General features: G+C 36.3%; 1 protein-coding gene across 9 annotated transcripts in view; it reads left to right on the top strand.

Moving 5' to 3' along the window:
- Nucleotides 1–17686, top strand: part of PIBF1 (progesterone immunomodulatory binding factor 1) — a 278245-nt gene that overhangs the window by 146126 nt on the left and 114433 nt on the right. For 8 of the 9 annotated variants that reach the window (XR_003724327.2, XM_077974341.1, XM_077974345.1 and 5 more), the window contains exon 14: nucleotides 9771–9873. Coding sequence is in view for 8 of the 9 variants with exons in the window: in XM_077974341.1 (XP_077830467.1) it covers nucleotides 9771–9873 (103 nt within the window). In the remaining variant the exon portion in view is untranslated. Of the gene's footprint in view, nucleotides 1–9770; nucleotides 9874–11229; nucleotides 11424–17686 lie in introns of those variants that run through there. The other variant, XM_028837561.2, reaches the window with a different exon arrangement.

Below are 17686 nucleotides of genomic sequence, written 5' to 3' on the forward strand. Positions count from 1 at the left end.
ACAGGGTTTCACTGTGTTGCCCAGGCTGGTCTCAAGTGATCTCAAACTCCTAAACTCAGGCAATCGGCCCACCTCAGCCTCCCAAAGTACAAGGATTACAGGCATGAGCCACCATGCCCACCCATGTTTATTTTATAAAATTGGAAAACTACTGGTAATCTTACCATCCAAAATAACCACTCGGAAATGCACACAGATTTATATACTTTCTTACTTATTTAGGATATTATTGCTTGTAATTTAATAGTTTAATTTATTATCATAGAGTTCCATTCTAAACATTTTCTTATGTCATTGTGTATTCTTCAGAAAGGTCATTTTTAATGGTTATCCAAAACATTAATTTTTAGGACTTCTGTTTTTGAGTGCTATATTTTCGTTAATAAATTGTATAGTTACTGAAAATTATCATTAGTTGCCGATTGCAACCCAGGCAGTACCACAAAATTAAAAATGAGAAATGGATTTGAAGTGCCTGACAGAGTAGATCTTCAGTAAGTGCTAGGTTGTTACACCTTGATGTGTTCTTAAAGTAAATTACATAGTTAATTTTAGACGAAAAGCCAGGGTTCTGAAATCTTTTACTAGGCACAATTTGAGTTTTCATGTAAGACAATATTGTTTTAAAATTGTACAGAAGCCTCTTGAAATAATTAGTAGGGATACCCCTCAAACATGAAACTTTCTTTAATATTAGTCCGTTTTTAAGAGTCTCACTCTGTTACCCAGGTTGGAATGCAGTGGTGCCATCATAGCTCACTCTTATCTCAAACTCCTGGGCTGAAGCGATTCTTTTTTCTGCCCTCCTGAGTAGCTGGGCACCCTGTACCTAGCTAATTTTTTTATTTTTTATTTTTTGTAGAGACAGGGTCTTGCTGTGTTGCCCAGGCTGTTCTTGAACTCCTGGCCTCAAGCAATCATCCCACCTCAGCCTCCAAAAGTTCTGGAATTACAGGCTTGAGTCACCATACCCAGCCAATTTTTTTAAAACTCTTTCTGGGACACAATTATAGAAAGTTACAAGAGCTTATACAATTAAAGTACATTAAAATAAAATGGGCTCTCCTTGACTAAACTTGAAAATCTGAAGTAATGTTTTCCTTTCTGTTGGGATTGTTTTGAAAATAGTGAACAAGATTTTCTGGTTACATGTTTTGGTTATGCCCTTTAACCTGCCACACTAAATGGTAACACCCAGGCACTAACGTGGTCTTTGTATATGCCTCTGTGTTTTGGCTAATCTGAATGTGGAGACTGTTCTGATGTTCTTAAACCTTTCAAATTGTAAGATTTACTGCATACTATAGTTTCTCTAGTTTTATAAAAAGCTTTAAGTTAAAACTTTCAGTTTACTGAGCTTCATAATAAAAAAAAATAAAGCAGAGGAAACTAACAAAATTTTATGTATGATAAACATGTTTTCCTTTCCTTTATTCTCATATATATGAGTTCTCATTTTTGTCCTTGGGAAAAGTTGTACTCATTTCATTTGGGATGGCTTTAGGAATAGTTCTTTAAAAAGTTGCTGCTATTCTATTCCTGACAAATTTGGAAGTGTAAGCCTATAGAAGAAACTAGAGAAAGTCTCATATAACTACAGATAATCAGCATGAGATCACTATTTAGTCCTCAGTCATTTCCAGCTGAGCAGGTAGTATAAGGACCAACCTTAAGCTTTTTGAAAGTGGGATCCTTCTGGCACATGTCCCCTTCTTTACAACCATCTTCCATGCCGTGCTAGTAGAGATAGAACTCTGATCTACTGAAACTGAGAAAGATCAAATAACTAATAATCATGCCTCACATATTCTTGTTCATTTGGAGATTTGGTAATAGTAAGACACCATTCCAATATGAAGAACCCAGAACAGAGAATCAGTCCTCCATTGTGCTTCGATATCTCAGATATAAACAAAACTCGGCATGTCCACATTGGCTAAGCTGAAAATGTTAGGAAATTGTATGTAGTAATCAGAAATACAGACTACCATGGACAGAGCCAAGACCAATAACCTATATTTGGCATCAAGAAGTGCTAAGAGAGCTAAAAGGTAACCCTTAGGGAATACTAATTTGACCAAGAAACAGGTGAAATTTTTGTTTAATATTTAGGTATACAACCAATATACTGATGATGTTAGTTTCTAGATGATATCAAACTTAATCTTGGTATAAGTGAAAATCATATGGCAATTAATGTATTAATAATTACAAAGAAGTATGGTACCTACTTAAGTGTCCCAATAGATAGCTTATAAAAGCATTGCTTTCTTGAGAAATTCAGTACATTCTACACCAAAAAAAATAGCCTTTAGCAAGAGTCATTTTTCCTGACTTATTCATAGTTATTCTTCTTAAAGATCTTAGCGGGGCCAGGCATGGTGGCTCACGCCTATAATCCCAGCACTTAGGGATACTGAGGCAGGTGAATCACCTGAGGTCAGGAGTTCAAGACCAGCCTGGCCAACATGGCGAAACCCCATCTCTGCTAAAAAGACAAAAATTAGCTGGCATGGTGATGGGTGCCTGTAATCCCAGCTACTCTGGAGGCTGAGGCAGGAGAATTGCTTGAACCCAGGAGGCAGAGGTTGCAGTGAGCCCAGGTCATGCCATTGCACTCCAGCCTGGGTGACAAGAGCAAAACTCTGACTCAAAAAATTTAAAAAGATAAAGATCTTAGGACTTGTTTTCATTGTATGTTCATTGTGTTGAGGAGGCGTAAACTCGGCTGTAGTTAAGCAGTTCTTCATCTGTCTTGTTTTGAATTTCATTTAAACACTCTTGTTTCTTCCCACTTGTAAGATCCCAGACTTCTAAAGAGGATCCACCTATAGCACCAAATCACTCACCAAAGCAATATGCCCACTTAAAGTTTTAGAAGGTTGAATATAGAAGTGGTGAATTGGTATCTAAGACGTTTGCCTTCTTATTAACTTTATGCACTTTTTAATTGCTAGTTCAATGCTTAATATTGAGCATTAGTTGTATTTTATTGTTTTTCTTTAATTGCCCATTATTAGCAATAGGTGTACCTTAATGTTGAGGTGCTGCAACCTCAGAATATGGTTTCTAACAATGTGTTCATTTGAACAAAATGCACTTAAAACAAAATCAGTCAAGAGGTACTTATGGCTGTGCACATGTCTTACGCCTATAATCCCAGCACGGTAGGAGGCTGAGGTGGGAGGATCACCCGAACCCAGGAGTTGGAGACTGGGTAACAATGTGAGACACAGCCTCTACAGAAATTTTAAAAATGAGCCAATCATCCTAATGCCCCTGTGGTCCCAGCTATGTGGGAGGCTGAGCTGGGTCACTTGAGCCCAGGAGGTCAAGGCTGCAGTAGCCATGTTTGCACCACTGCACTCTAGCCTGGGCAATAGAGTGAGACCCTGCCAAAAAAAAAAAAGGAGGAGAAGATTTATTAAGTACCCACTCTGATCAGCTCTATAGTTAGATACCACAGGGGATAAGACTCCTGTCATTTTATGAGTTGCATCTGTTTAGGGAGAAATGATTAACATACATGAAAGAATATATAAACTTTAGTACCATATCATATGTTGGGCTAGGCTGTGTCAGTCAGAGGAATAGAGATCAGTAAAGGCTGGCACAGTCAGAAATGGAGGAAGTGGAACTCAAAGGGAGCCTTTAAAGAAAATCTTCAGACTGGAGGACCAACAAAAAGGCAGTGAAAGGAACACAGAAAACATATTTCTGAGACATTAAGTAGAGTAGACATCAATGGCAAATAAGGTTGGTTCCAGTGAGATTATAGAGGGCCTTGATATTTTTAAATAATTTAGAGATAGAGTAAAACTAACCATGAAGGTCAGATTTGAAAGCAGATGGGAAAAGGATATAGACATCAGTTCCCTATGTAAAAAATACAGATGTCTGACAAACATACGAGACAATGCTTCACCTCACAAATAAAGAAATTTAATTTAAAGCAGGATTTTATGTTTATAAAGTTAGCAAAACTTCCAAAGATCGACAATGCTCCATATTGGTTGGATTATGAAGAAACAGGAGGTAGGAGTGAACGTTCATTCATTCAATAGATAATTTCTAAATACCTCCTTTGTGCCAGGTATTTATTGTTGAACGGTAACAGTTTTTTATATTTTCTGGATTCACGTTTCTTAACTGATATGTGATAAGAAATTTTTTCTTCCATTCTGCAGATTGTCTTTTCACTGTCTTTTTTCCTTTTTTCTTTCTCTCTTTTGTTTTTTTGTTTTGTTTTGTTTTGTTTTTTTGCGACAGAGTCTCACTCTGTTGCCCAGGCTGGAGTGCAGTGGCACGATTTCAGCTCACTGCAAGCTCCGCCTCCCGGGTTCAAGCGATTCTCCTGCCTCAGCCTCCCGAGTAGCTGGGATTACAGGCACCTGCCACCACGCCCAGCTAATTTTTGTATTTTTAGTAGAGACGGGGTTTCACCATGTTGGCCAGGCTGGTCTCAAACTCCTGACCTCAAGTGATCTGCCCACCTCGGCCTCCCAAAGTGCTGGGATTATAGGCGTGAGTCACCGTACCCAGCCCTTTTTTCTTTTTCGTGACAAAACTAAAATTGTTAAGATATTTTTACTTTCTTAATGGTGCATTTTGAAGCCCAGAATTTTTAAATTTTGATGCAGTCCAGTTCATCCAATTTTTTTATTAGTTATGCTTTTGCTGCCCTGAGAAACCTTTGCTAAATCTAAGTTTGCGAAGATTTACTCATATGTTTTCTTCTAAAAGTTTATAGTTTTATCGTCTGTATTTAGGTCTTTGATCCATTTTAGTTAATTTTTTGGTATCATATGAGGTAAGGGCTTTGCACTGTTTATTAATGTGGCTACTAGAAAATTTTAAATTACATGTGTGGCTTGCATTATATTTCCATTGGACAAAGCTGACCTAGACCAGTGGTCTCCAAACTTTTTGATACAAATCTTCATTGGGAAAAAACTTCAGTACATACTCAGCAATATGTCTTTATGTATTCATATTTACAGATTATGTATGCATGTGCTATCATATGAATAGCATGTACATAATGATATAAAACCCACACAGAAAATGAAAACTTTAGATAATTTAACATTAAAATAAATGTAAGTAAAAGTTCCCACAGTTCAACAAATAATTTTGCACATAACTGCTTTTAAAGACCGCTGATCTAGATTATGATCATGACCTCCTAAATGACTGTAGTCTAATTCCTTCTGCAGGCCATCCTGCACACTGCTGATAGAGTACTCATTCTCAAGTGCGGACCAGATCATGTTATGCCTAACCAACTTCAGGATAAAATGCAAACATATGAGGCTTTTCATAACATATATCTGCCTGTATCTCTCCAGCTTCAGCCCTCACCATGCACCATGTATTATTGATCTATACTATACTACTTAGAATTTTCCCTAGCACTTCATCCTCTACATATGCATTTCCCTCTACCTAAAATGCTGTTTCTCTGCTTCTTCACCAGATTAGTTAGTGTTAGTTTTTATTCCTTAGTGGTATGCCTTTTCTTAGCATTTAACATACTACAGTAATTTTTAAATTTGCCTAGATGTTCCCAGTAGATATTAGGTATTCTCAGTGCCTATGCAGATTATAGGTTTTTAATACATGTTTCTTAAAAGGAAGTGTTCATGAGTATTTTTCAAATGAATTAATATGTTTCTTCTGATTATCACCCTGCTTCTCTGTAGTCATTGACGTTCAGCACCAAGAAAAAAATTAGTGATTTCCTTAATTTCCTTTATTTATTTATTTATTTTTTTTTTTATTTTTTTTATTTTTTTTTTTTTTTGAGACGGAGTCTCGCTCTGTCGCCCAGGCTGGAGTGCAGTGGCCGGATCTCGGCTCACTGCAAGCTCCGCCTCCCGGGTTCACGCTGTTCTCCTGCCTCAGCCTCCTGTGTAGCTGGGACTACAGGCGCCGCCACCTCGCCCGGCTCATTTTTTGTATTTTTAGTAGAGACGGGGTTTCACCGTGTCAGCCAGGATGGTCTCGATCTCCTGACCTCGTGATCCGCCCGTCTCGGCCTCCCAAAGTGCGGGGATTACAGGCGTGAGCCACCGCGCCCGGCCTTATTTATTTATTTATTTTAAACAGAGTCTCACTCGGTTGCTAGACTGGAGTGCAGTGGCACGATCTTGGCTCACTGCTTACTGCAACCACTGCCTTCCGGGTTCAATAGATTCTTGTGCCTCAGGGTTCCAAGTAGCTGGGATTAAAGACATGTGCCACCACACCCAGATAATTTTTGTGTTGTTAGTAGAGGTGGGGTTTTGCCATGTTGGCCAGGCTGGTCTCAAACTTCTGGCCTCAAGTGATCTGCCTGCCTTGGCCTAATTTTTTTTACCGTTTTTGTTTTACTGTAAGTATTATAATGATGAAAACAATTATATTTCTTGTTTCTGCTGTGTTCTTTTGCTTAAATGTATCTTGTTTATACTTCTTTTCATTAAATCTTAATGTAATCTCTTATATCCTTAATATAATCTTAATAAATCTGAGTATAATCTTTTAATGAAAGATTTTATATTATCTTTTATTCTTTTCTGTGTGTGTGTGTTTGTACTACATTAGTGGGCTAAATGGGTCTTTTAGGGCAACTGAGAACTTTAATACCATTTCTAATATATATATGAGGAAATGTGTTTTACTGTCCTTACAACTGACTTAGAGGTGGTTTTTAAAATGTAAACTCCATATATACTGGAGACCAATTGTACCATGTTATCTTCTACATTATTATCATTATGCATCATAAATGACATCAACAATCATACTAATACTCATGGTCCTTCCCATCACCATGAATTCTCAAAAAAATTTTCTCAGCAAAATTGTACTATAAACTGGTAATCAAAGCACTGTAGAGCATATTTGTGAGCAGTCTGAAGATACCATAGATACTTTCCTTCTGTTTGGAGTTGATTTTCCTTACTTGGAATCCCCCAGTCAAAATCAGGGAAATTCTTGTTTGAAGAAAGTAGTCCTGGTGTTAAGGCTTAAGCACTAGCATACCAAGAATTTCTTTTTTTTGAGACGAAGTCTCACTCTTGTCCCCCAGGCTGGAGTGCGATGGCGCCATCTCGGCTCATTGCAACCTCCGCCTCCCAGGTTCAAGTGATTCTGCTGCCGCAGTCTCCTGAGTCGCTGGGATTACAGGTGCCTGCCATCACGCCCAGCTAATTTTTGTGTATTTAGCAGAGATGGGGTTTCTCCATGTTGGCCAGGCTGGTCTCAAACTCCTGACCTCAGGTGATCCCCCCGCCTCAACCTCCCAAAGTGCTGGGATTACAGGCGTGAGCCACCTCACCCAGCAAGAATTTCTTGAGTCAGTGTTTTATGACATATTTTTATTGGTAAGTGGTACCACCATATCTGTATAAGAACATTATGCAATTCCCAAACAAAATAAAAACGCTCAAACCAAATGAACAATTTAATATTATTAAACTTGATGTCTTCAAATCATTATCTTCTTCAGATTGTTGGTAATATGTGGCATCTCATTATTTTCTTACATCTTTTTGTCTTCCATTTCATTCATTTGTAACTCTATTTCTGTGTAATTGCATTTGATTGTGTTTATTGTTCTATATTGAGTATACACATACATGTTCTGTACCTTCAACATGTATTTATTGAAAAATTACCATGTTTAAGTGACCCTAGTGTGAAGTTCTATGGGAGATAGAAAGATGAAAAAAGTTACATCTGACATATATGAAGGGTAAGAAAGAATAAAAATATGAATAAAGATAGTGCTTAAGATTTTTTAATTAACCTAATAAAAATAGAGCTAATGATAAACCGATGCTTGCAAACATGTAATAGAATCAACAGATTCAAAATACAAAATTCACATTAAGGCTTATTTTATTTGTAGAAATTTTGTTATTTTAGGGTCAAACTAGAGAGAACTTGGTATATTTATATTGGGAAATGAAGAACGGTATTGTCATAAACTGTAAACTCCTTAAAAATTTATAAACAGAGAAAGTAGATTAGTGGTTCCCTAAGGTTGAATTTGAGGAGCAAAGGAGGAAGTTGGAATGTGGGGAGGATGGAGAGTGACTGGTAATGGACACAGAATTTCTTCTTGAGATAATGAAAATACTCTAAAATTATAGTGATAGTGGCACAACTTTAAATATACTAAAAAACATTGAATTGTATACTTTAAGTGGGTGAACTTTATGATATTTAAGTTGCATATCAGTAAAATTATATGTCAGTAAAGTTTTTATTTAAAAAAAAAATAGTGGTTGTCAAAAAATGAGGACTGTATGCTTTTTCCGTCTCTAATGCCGGTTGAAAGGATAGGATTTTAAATCTAAACAGGCAACTCAAATCACTATATAAACTTTTGCCAGAACCTATCTTTTTTATTTGGTACGAGTTCTTAGAAATAGATGTTTAGGATGATACTTAACACTATTTTTTTATTATTATTATTATCATTATTTTTAGAGACAGGATCTCACTGTGTCACCCCAGGCTGGATTGCAGTGACACAATCCTAGTTCACTGTAACCTCAAACTCTTGGGCTCAAGTGGTCCCCCATCTCAGCCTCCCAAGTAGCTGGGACCACAGGCATGCACCACCATGCCCAGCTAATTTTTATATTTTTTGTAGAGACAGGGTCTCACCATGTTGCCCATACTGGTCTTGAACTCCTGGCCTCAAGTGATCCTCCTGCCTCAGCCTCCCAGAGTGCTGGGATTACAGGCATGAGCCACTCCACCTGGTCTTAACATTTTTTTAGAGTGTTGTCTGCATTTCTTTATCTGATATTGGGAAATATTAAAATACAATAGAATTATTTCTGCCCTATGATTTTATTTAAACCACCATTATTTTACTTTTTGTCATTATAAAACATTCCATCTAGGATTCCATGAATTCTACAATTCACAAATTAGTAGGTTAACCTAGTATAAAACATGAAAATACAATAAATATGAAAATGTTAAGTTACTGGAAATGCAGAGAGGGTCTTTGGAGCAACATGTCTTCTCAAAATTATTAGCAGTTCTTTAAAGAAAGATGCCACTTCCTCCCACCATAGTTAGAAGGAATAGATTTTATTCTTATAATTGTTTCTTAAAAGTAGAATTGAGATGTTTCACATGTAATTTTAAATACTAAAGGTCAGTGCAATAACTTATGGTAATGTAGAGTATCAGAGGGAGTGATCTTTTTTTTAGTACAGAAGCTTAGCCTTTACTATAGACATTCTCTAAGTTTTGTATATCTTTTTCATCTCTACTTTCAATTAAAAACCTCATTTTTGTTTTATATTATAACGTGCATTATGTTGTTTGAAGTAAACTCTGATACTTCTCAAAGTGATAAGCTAATTATTGTTTATTATATTTCAACTAATTTTCTGATTTGTAATTGGAAAATATTTATAAAAGGGGAGACAAGCTGTAAATTGCTGTATTGTGGTCTTTTCAAGCAAGTATTATAATGTTAACTCTCCGCTTTTATAGCAAGGGCTAAAAACCGTTACTGCAGTAATCAGTATATCACGGTTATGTCATGGAGATTTTAATGTTGTTACTCTCATAATTCTGAGTTGTGGGGTATTGGTCTTCCACTACTGGTGCCTGAAAATATTATTTGACTCTGTATTCTTTCTGTTAATATTTAAGTATAATTAGGAAATGATGTCTATTTTCAAGTACACAAACACATTTTGAATATTTTGGGCAGTATTTCACTTTTAAGCATTAATTTTCTCATTTCATTTGCCTAGTGTTCACTTGGCAAGAAGAGTGCTTCAACTGGAAAAACAAAACTCGCTGATTTTAAAAGACCTGGAACATCGAAAGGACCAAGTAACACAGCTTTCACAAGAGGTAAAGAACTTAAACAAAAGAAACCCATATGAAGAATCACAGTATTCATTTTAATTCTTTGACTCTTTTGTTTATTTTTCTGAGCAGTTTTAAAATAAGCTGTTTGCTAGTACAAAATGATTTCACAATTTATGAAACTAACTGAATGTTAAGGCCATGTAAAACAACTTACAGTGTATGGCAAAACTGAAAACAAAAGGAAGATTAAATGCCCAGACTAAGTATAAATGCAGACTAGACAGACAAAGCTTTGATTTCTGAGAATATCAACTGGTAAAACAAGTTTGGCAAACTTTGGTGACATTTTCAGTTTTTTACTGGTAAATCATTTTTAAAATAGGATTTTAAAATAGAGGTTTTTACCTCTGTGTTTAATGAAAAATCACTCCTCTGTTAAATTTAACTTTGTTTACACTTAGAAAATCAGGTTCATATTGCTTCTTTTTCTTGGCCTTATGTCATTTAAACTATGTAAATATATATGTATGCATTTTACATAGCATTTTTAATCATCTTCTGATGTCAAGATCTAATTATATTTTTCCATACTTTTGAAATTCGAGTCGTAAAACAATTTAAACCGAAGGTACTGCTTCGCTAATGTTCCTTTTATTTATTTAATATTCCTGAGTGTCAACATAAGAAGTTTTTCTTTTTTCCTTCTTTTTTTTTTTTTGTTGTTGTTATTGTTGTTGTTGAGACAGGGTCTGGCTTTATCACCCAGACTGGAGTTTAGTGGCATGATCACAGTTCATTGCAACCTCCGCCTCCCAGGGTCAAGTGCTCCTCCCACCCCAGCCTCCTGAGTAGCTGGGACTATAGCTATGCACTACCATGCCTGGCTAATTTTTATATTTTTTTAGTGCAGTCAGGGTTTCACCATGTTGCCCAGGCTAGTCTTGAACTTCTGGGCTCAAGCGATCCACCTGCCTACGGCCTCTGAAAGTACTGGGATTAGAGATGTGCCACTTCACCCAGCCAAGAAGTTAATATTTTAAAAGTTTTGAAAACTATTTCTCTTATAATAAAGGGTTTTTTAAAGTCATATGTTAAATAACATTAATATATGTCATGTATTACTTGTTTTCTTAAGGATCTGTTTATAATCTTTACAGTGTCTTTTATACTATAACATTGGAGGATCTTTATCCTCAAATTTCAAAAGACCAGAAATACTTCATTTTATTGCAGTGCCTGACACATAGTTAATGCTCGGGGTAGACACAGTGGTGCGGTGGTAAATGTTAACAACCAGCTTTCCAAGAGGGATATGAGGGAGAGCTTGATTTGTAACATTGGCTTGTATCTGTTGTATAAATATTCCCACCATGACTAACTTCAGACTACCAACCTAAGGTTACTGAAGATGGAGTAAAGATTGTCAGCAGCATACCAGTACTTAATGTTCGCAGCATACAGATACAACAGACATAGACTCAAGACTCAAGAGCACAACAGACTCAAGAGCACAGATGATAGTAAAATAATTTTAAATTGACAAGTTTGATTATTTTTACCTTTGTTTTTAATAAAATGTATTTTACTATAAATTTAAATAATTTAGTTTTTAATGCTAGTTGTGTTTGATAGCCAGCTCACAAAATCCCTAAAAACTTTCAAGATTCATTTGTACTTCATTCTTTTCATTGCTGAGTAATTTCTTTTTTTTTTATTATACTTTAAGTTCTAGGGTACATATGCACAACGTGCAGGTTTGTTACGTATATATACATGTGCCATATTGGTGTGCTGCACCCATTAACGCATCATTTACATTAGGTATATCTCCTAATGCCATCCCTCCTCCCTACCCCCTCCCCACAGTAGGACCCAGTGTATGATGCTCCCCTTCCTGTGTCCAAGTGATCTCATTGTTCAATTCCCACTTATGAGTGAGAACATGCGGTATTTGGTTTTCTGTTCTTGCGATAGTTTGCTGAGAATGATGGTTTCCAGCTGCATCCATGTCCCTACAAAGGACCTGAACTCATCCTTTTTTATGGCTGCATAGTATTCCATGGTGTATATGTACCACATTTTCTTAATCCAGCCTGTCACTGATGGACATTTGGGTTGATTCCAAGTCTTTGCTATTGTGAATAGTGCTGCAATAAACATACGAGTGCATGTGTCTTTATAGCAGCATGACTTATAATCCTTCAGGTATATCCCCAGTAATGGGATGGCTGGGTCAAATGGTATTTCTAGTTCTAGATCTCTGAGGAATCGCCACACTGTTTTCCACAATGGTTGAACTAGTTTACAGTCCCACCAACAGTGTAGAAGTGTTCCTATTTCTCCACATCCTCTCCAGCACCTGTTGTTTCCTGATTTTTTAATGATTGCCATTCTAACTGGTGTGAGATGGTATCTCATTGTGGTTTTGATTTGCATTTCTCTGATGGCGAGTGATGATGAGCATTTTTTCATGGGTCTGTTGGCTGTATGAATGTCTTCTTTTGAGAAGTGTCTGTTCATATCCTTTGCCCACTTTTTGATGGGGTTGTTTTTTTTCTTGTAAATTTGTTTGAGTTCTTTATAGGTTCTGGATATTAGCCCTTTGTCAGATGAGTAGATTGCAAACAGTTTCTCCCATTCTGTAGGTTGCCTGTTCACTCTGATGGTAGTTTCTTTTGCTGTGCAGAAGCTCTTTAGTTTAATTACATACCATTTGTCAATTTTGGCTTTTGTTGCCATTGCTTTTGGTGTTTTAGGCATGAAGTCCTTGCCCATGCAGTTCGAATCCCATCCTCATCAGCTACGGAAGCCCTGTGGTCTGAGCTGAGTAATTTCATTGTGTGGATGTACCACAGTTTGTTTATCCATTCACTTGTTGATGGACATTGGGGTCATTTCCAGTTTTTGGAATAAAGCTCATATGAACATCCATGTACAAGTCTTTATATGAAATAATAGAGAAGTCCTACAAGCTGCTGCAAGCCAACTCCAGCACACTGCTAGCTGGAAGCAGAAAAGATAAATAAATGAATAACTTAAAGAAACAAATGAACCTCTGTTTGCTAATATATTGTAGATCCCTCATGTTGGCTTTAATTTCACAATAATTCTCAAAAATATTTTTTAAAAGTAAAATATTAAATTACATGCCTTCCTGAGCATTTCAGTTAATTGAAATAAGAATTTCTAAATGTGGACTGGATGCAGTGGCTCATGCCTATTATCCCAGCACTTTCGGAGGCCAAGGCAGGAGGGTCACATGAGCTGACAAGTTTGAGCCTTGGCTACAAATTAAGATCCGCCATCTCTAAAAATAAAGAAGCCGGGTGCACTGGCTCATGCCTTTAATTCCAGCCCTTTGGGAGGCCAAGGCAGGCGGATCACTTGAGGTCAAGAGCTCAAGACCAGCCTGGCCAACATGGCGGAACCCTGTCTCTACTAAAAATACAAAAATTAGCTGGGCATGATGGCACATGCCTGTAATTCCTGCTACCTAGGAGGCTGAGGCCCGAGAATCACTTGAGCTTGGGAGGTGGAGGTTGCAGTGAGCTGAGATTGTGCCATTGTACTCCAGCCTGGGCAACAGAGGGAAACTCTGTCTCAAACATAAAAAGAAAGAATTTCTAAATGTGAACACACGTCTATACATTGTTCGGAGAAAACATAAGAAATTAAGTGTTAAATGCTCCTATAATTAAGTATAATTTGCATGAAACCATTTTTAAATAATCTATTTCTTATATTGAGAAAAATACTTAAATGCTGAAATATTTATGATATGAGATGGTATGGTGCCTGGAATTTGCTTTAAAATATTTCATGAGAAAAGGAGGAAGGGCTCAACAAATGAAACAAGAATCACAAAATGTTAATAATGTTTGAAGTTGGATGACATGTACATATAGGTTTAGTACTCAGTTCTGGACTTTTGTGTATGTTTGAAAATATTTCATAAGACATTTGGAGAAAGAATCAGTAATCCTGTATTAAAGGATCCATACCAACTTCAGTATATAACTTTTCCCTTAAGATTGAAAATAAAATATTTAAAGTATTCCATGGATTTTACTTTTTTCTGCTTCACGAAAATTATATCGTTTACTCTTAAAATAATTATATAAACTAGCTGAATGATTAGTATTAGATTGCTGTTATAACAATAGACTATTCATAATAGATGGTGAAATAATACAGAAGGAAGTTATCTCAGGATCTTTACTCTTTATTTTATGTTATTTGTTTATTTATTTTTGAGACAGAGTCTCGCTCTCTTGCCCAGGCTAGAGTGCAATGGTGCATTCTTGGCTCACTGCAACTCTGCCTTCCAGTTTCAAGTGATTCTCCTGCATCAGCCTCCCGAGTAGCTGGTATAGCAGGTGGACAACACCACGCCAGGCTAATTTTTTGTATTTTTAGTAGAGACAGGGTTTCACCATATTGGCTAGGCTGGTTCAGGATCTCTATTCTTTGGATCAGTTTAAATATTTAAATCAGTTTGGCCTTTTTGATAATACACAGATGAAATACAAATAACTAATGTTAGAATTACCATTGAGTTAAATGCTATTCAGATTATGTCTGAGGTTATACGTAAGTGAATGGACAAAATGACAATGCTAAGTAATACCCAAAATAAAAACAGATACTCCCCTTTTTAGCAGCTTTATTGAGGTATAATTGATATACAGTAAATTGCACATTTAAGGTATAGTGCAGTTTAACATTTGGCACATGAATATACCCATGAAACTATCACCAAAATGAAGGTAATGAACACATACATCTCCCCAAAAGTTTCCATATGCCCCTTTGGAATTCTTCCCTCCCAGTCTTCCCCATCTCAGTCCCTAAGCAACTACTGATTTACTTTCAGTTACTGTAGATTAGTTTGTTTGTTTTTTATTGAGACAGAGTCTCACTCTATTGCCCAGAATGGAGTACAGTGGTACGATCTTGGCTCACCACAACCTCAGCCTCCCGGGTTCAAGCAATTCTCCTGCCTCAGCCTCCCAAGTAGCTGGGACTATAGGCGTGTGCCACCATTCCCGGCTTTGTATTTTTAGTAGAGATGGGGTTTCACTCTGTTGGCCAGGCTGGTCTCGAACTCCTGACCTCGTGATCCACCTGCCTTGGCCTCTCCAAGTGCTGGAATTACAGGCGTGAGCCACCACACCCAGCCTAGTTTGTGTTTCCTAGACTTTTATATAAGAGGAGTCATACAGTGTGCATATACTTTTGTTAATCTGTCTTCTTTCATTCTGCATAATTATTTCAAGATTTATTCGTACTTTGCTTCTTTCATTACTGAGTAACATTTCATTGTGTGGTTGTACCACAGTTTGTTTTTCCATTCACTTGTTGATGGACATTGGGGTCATTTCCAGTTTTTTTTAAATAAAGCTCATATGAACATTCACATATAAGTCTTTGTATGGATGTATGCTTTCATTTCTCTTGGGTAAATATCTAGGAGTAGACTAGCTGGATCATATGGTAGGTGTCTATTTGACATCTTAAGAAACTGCTAATCTGTTTTCCCAGATGTTTGTACCATTTTACATTTCCATCAATAATGTATGAAAGTTCCAATTTTTCTACATCCTTGCCTTGATATGGTTAGTTTTTTTTTCTCTATAATGGGTGTGTGGTGGCATATTAGTGTGGTTTTAATTTGCATTTCCCTAATGACGAACGATTTTGAGGATCTTCTCATTTGAGTTTCTTCTTGCCCTCTGTTTGTCCTCTTGGGAGAAGTGTCTCCTCACATTTTTTGTCTGTTTTATCAGATTGTTTGTCCTCTTATTCTTGAGTTTTGAGTATTATTTATGTGTTCTAAATACAAGTCATTTATCAGATACATGATTTACAAATATTTTCTCCCACCCTGTGGCTTATCTTTCCACCTCTTAATGATGTTTTTTTATTTATTTTTACAGACAGAGTCTCACTTTGTCACCCAGGCTGGAGTGCAGTGGTATAATCATAGCTCATTGCAGCCTTAACTCTTGGCCTCAATAGCCTCAAACTATTGGGAGCCTTAGCATTCCAAATACTAGGACTACAGTTACCTACAACCACCCCTGGCTAATTTTTTTGTGTGTTTTGTAGAGATGGGGTCTCGCTATGTTGCTCAGGTTGTCTCAAACTCTTGGGCTCAAGTAATCTTCCCACCTTGGCCTCCCAAAGTGCTGGGATTACAGGTGTGAGCCATCCCACCCAGCCAACAATGTCTTTTGAAGAGATGCTTTTATCAAGTACAGTTCATCACTTTGTTCTTTTAGGGATTGTGTTTCGGTGTTGTATTTTAAATATCTTTGCCTAACCTAGGGTCATAAGGGGTTTTGTATATGTTTTTTTCTAGCTGTTTCATAGTTTTAGGTCTGTGATTCATTTTTCGTTTAATTTTTATATCGAGTGGAAGATATAGATTGAAATTGATGTTTGCATAATTGAAACCCAACTGTTCTGGCATCATTTATTGAAAAACAATTGATCATTTATGTGTGAGACTGTTCTCAACTCTCTGTTCCAGTTATCTGTCTGTCTTTATGTCAGTACCACACTGTCTTGATTGCTGTAGCTTTAGAATATCTGGAAATCAGATAGTATTGTTCCTCCAATGCTGTTCATTTCAAAGTTGTTTAGCTGGTTTTTTCTTTGCATTTCTATATGAATTCTATCATCAGTTTGTTAATGTTTTTCAAAAACTAGCTGTGATTTTGGTTGACATTACGTAAGTTGAAAATATAGATGAAGCAGAGAAAATTGACATCTTAATATTGAATATTCTGACCCATGAACACACTGCATCTTTACCCTTATTTAGATCTTCTTTAATTTATCTTACTACTATTATTTTTCAGTTTTCACTGTGTAACTAAAAACTGTCAACTGTTGGATGTCTTTTACTGTCAAATTTTTACAGCGAAAACTACTAAAATAGTAGTATTAGCAAGGTGTATGTTTTTCCATCCTTCTTTTTACCCGTCTGACAAAGTATGATTTTCAATTGGAGATTTTTTTAGAACCCTTAACATCTAATATATTTGTTGATATGGTTATGTTCATTTCAATATGTGACCTTTTGTGTCTGGTTTCTTTCACTGAGCATACTGTTTTTGATGTTCATCCATATTGTAGCATGTAGCCAGTACTTTATCCCTTATTACGGCGGAATAATATTCTGTTGTGTATATTTACCTTAATTTGTTTATTCATTCATCCTTTGATGAACATTTAGGTTATTTCCAACTTTTTGACTATTATAAAAAGTGCTGCTATGAACACACAAATACAAGCAAATGTAGGAGTACCTGTTTTAATGTCTTTTAAGTGTGTACCTGGGAATGGATTTGCTGGGCTCACCTTTGTTTTTTAGAAAGATATTTTCACTGGGTAAGGAATTTGAGGTTGACTTTTCTCTCCCTCTCTCTCTTTTTCAGTAGTTGAAAGATGTTGCTTCACTCTCTTCTAGTTTGCATTGTTTCTGCCAAGATATTGCTTCATCCTTATCTTTGTTCCTCTCTAGGTAATGTGTATTTATTTAGCTGCTTTTAAGAGATTTTTAGTCACTGACTTTAAGCAATTTGATTATCATTTGACTTGCTGCAGTTTTCTTCATTTTTTTCTATGCATGGGTTTTGTTGAATATCTTACATATGTGAGTTTATCAAATTTATAAATTTCTTAAATTTTTAAATACTTCTATCCTCTCATTTTCCTTTGGGGACTTCAATTAGACATATATTAGGCTGCTTAAAGTTATTCTACAACAGAACAAATGATGTTCTCTTCAGTTTTTTTTTTCAGTCTTTTTTCTGCTTTTCTTTTGGATAGCTTCTTTTACTATGTCTTC

This window comes from Macaca mulatta, chromosome 17, assembly GCF_049350105.2.
Source record: "Macaca mulatta isolate MMU2019108-1 chromosome 17, T2T-MMU8v2.0, whole genome shotgun sequence".
Classification (NCBI taxonomy): domain Eukaryota; kingdom Metazoa; phylum Chordata; class Mammalia; order Primates; family Cercopithecidae; genus Macaca; species Macaca mulatta.